This window comes from Cyprinodon variegatus, unplaced genomic scaffold (genome assembly GCF_000732505.1).
Source record: "Cyprinodon variegatus isolate N-32 unplaced genomic scaffold, C_variegatus-1.0 Scaffold668, whole genome shotgun sequence".
In the NCBI taxonomy this organism is placed as follows: Eukaryota; Metazoa; Chordata; class Actinopteri; order Cyprinodontiformes; family Cyprinodontidae; genus Cyprinodon; species Cyprinodon variegatus.
The window spans coordinates 243259-244984 of NW_015151121.1; the positions used below are offsets into that span (position 1 = coordinate 243259).

The 1726-nt window shown below is 34.9% G+C and overlaps 1 protein-coding gene across 2 annotated transcripts in view; it reads left to right on the top strand.

Moving 5' to 3' along the window:
* The window catches only part of eml2 (echinoderm microtubule associated protein like 2), a 46912-nt gene that overhangs the window by 20222 nt on the left and 24964 nt on the right, over positions 1-1726 (top strand). For both annotated transcript variants that reach the window (XM_015394044.1, XM_015394045.1), the window contains exons 3-4: positions 651-768; positions 1390-1491. In XM_015394044.1, coding sequence (XP_015249530.1) covers positions 651-768; positions 1390-1491 — 220 coding nt within the window. The remainder of the gene's footprint in view (positions 1-650; positions 769-1389; positions 1492-1726) is intronic.

Below are 1726 nucleotides of genomic sequence, written 5' to 3' on the forward strand. Positions count from 1 at the left end.
TGCGTGTTTTTTGTAGAAAACATCATGTGGATAAGGTGGAAGTTGAGGTTTAAAACTTGTGGTTGAATTTCTCCAAAGCTGAAAACCTGGATGGATGATTCAATAGATCCTGAAATGAATGTTGAATATTTACAGTCTTAGTTGGAACAGTTTTAGATCTATATAAAATAATTCATGGAAAACTGAGTTTAGAAACTAAATGGAAAGTTGCATTGTAAGAGTCAATGTATAAACAATATATTAAGAGGAAAGCAAATCTAGTCTTCATTTTGTCAACAACTGTTTTTAATGTTTAAGTGGGGAAAATGTTTTTCGGCTGCAAAATTTCTCAGACTTTCTTAAGCCTTCCTGAAGAAGAGCCTTATTACCAGAAGTGGTTTTATACCATACTGAGGATGCGGCGTTGTAGTGAAAGGAAGTGTCTCTTCTTCTGGTTGATAAAAAACACACATTTTATCACAAATATATATTTTGTTATGTCAAAGGTTTTATAACAGCATACATATGTGACTTTGGAAGGCTTAAAAATGCATATGTATGTTTCAAATCAGTGTTGACTGCTGAAGCTTAAAACATTGGTGTTTTATAGCCTGCAGGTATTGTTGTGTGTTTAGGATGCACTGATAAGCTTTTCATGTGTCACTTTCCAGTTCGCCAGCTTCTGCAGGCCCTTCCTTCCAGACCTCTGAGTAATGGCTACGTTCAACAGAAACGCCTCCTTTCCTCGCCGTCATCTCCAAAGAAAGAGGTGCTGCAGTCTATTAAGAGGTAGGATCAGGAAGGATAACTGAAAGAAATAAAAGGAAACCGAGCATTTGGAAAAAGAAAAAACAGAGCTTGCCCCCCCCATCCTTCCTTTTTGTTTTTCTCTGTTTTTTGTTTTTTTTTCTTCATATATTTTCAACCTTCCAACTGTAGATGTATCAGCCTCAGCTTATTGAAGGACATTTATACTTTAGAATAAGCAAAAGGTTTGGGGAATTCTTCCAAATTTCTTTCAATTATGATTTTAAAGAAAATAAAATAGATGTAGATAGCAATAAAGATATAGATGGATAGATGGATATATGTGTATGAAAACACTGAAGAACATTTAGAGGCTAAAATACTTTTTTAATATATAGCTTCAACATAGTTTTTTCTCAAATTATTACTTTAATTTTTTTTAAGTGACTTTCTTTATTCATTTTTTCTGCATTTTTTCTAACGGTTCCTGCTCTGAAAATCACTAATGTAAACTATTGTGCATATCAGCAATTCCAGTTTTTTGATTGGACCATTACCTTGCAGGAGCTTCACACTGTAGAGTGTGACTGGTCGCTTAGTAAAATCTTAATGTTCAGGACATGCATGTCTCATCTTTGATTTTATTTTTTTTTTCACCTTCAGGAAGAGCATGTCCACAGAGAGACTCACCCTGATTAGAAGAGAGATGGCAGCAGAGAGTCGGAGTCGAACCACCTCCTCCAGCAGCTCCTCTGGTGGAAAAAGGTAACTTCTCCTGCTGAGAGCAAGAAAAAAATATATTTTTCAGTCTGCAACAACCAACTGCACGGTATACTGGAACAGCAATAGAAATATTTGAATTGTTTTCTTCTTTAATTCTTTTCTATTTAACAAGTTAAATCAAAGTTTTAATAGTTTAAGGCTGGTAAAGTAGATGATTAGTCAGGCTGATGTAAAGACCTGCTACCATTTCTACTGTTTATCTGCTAGTAGGCATACC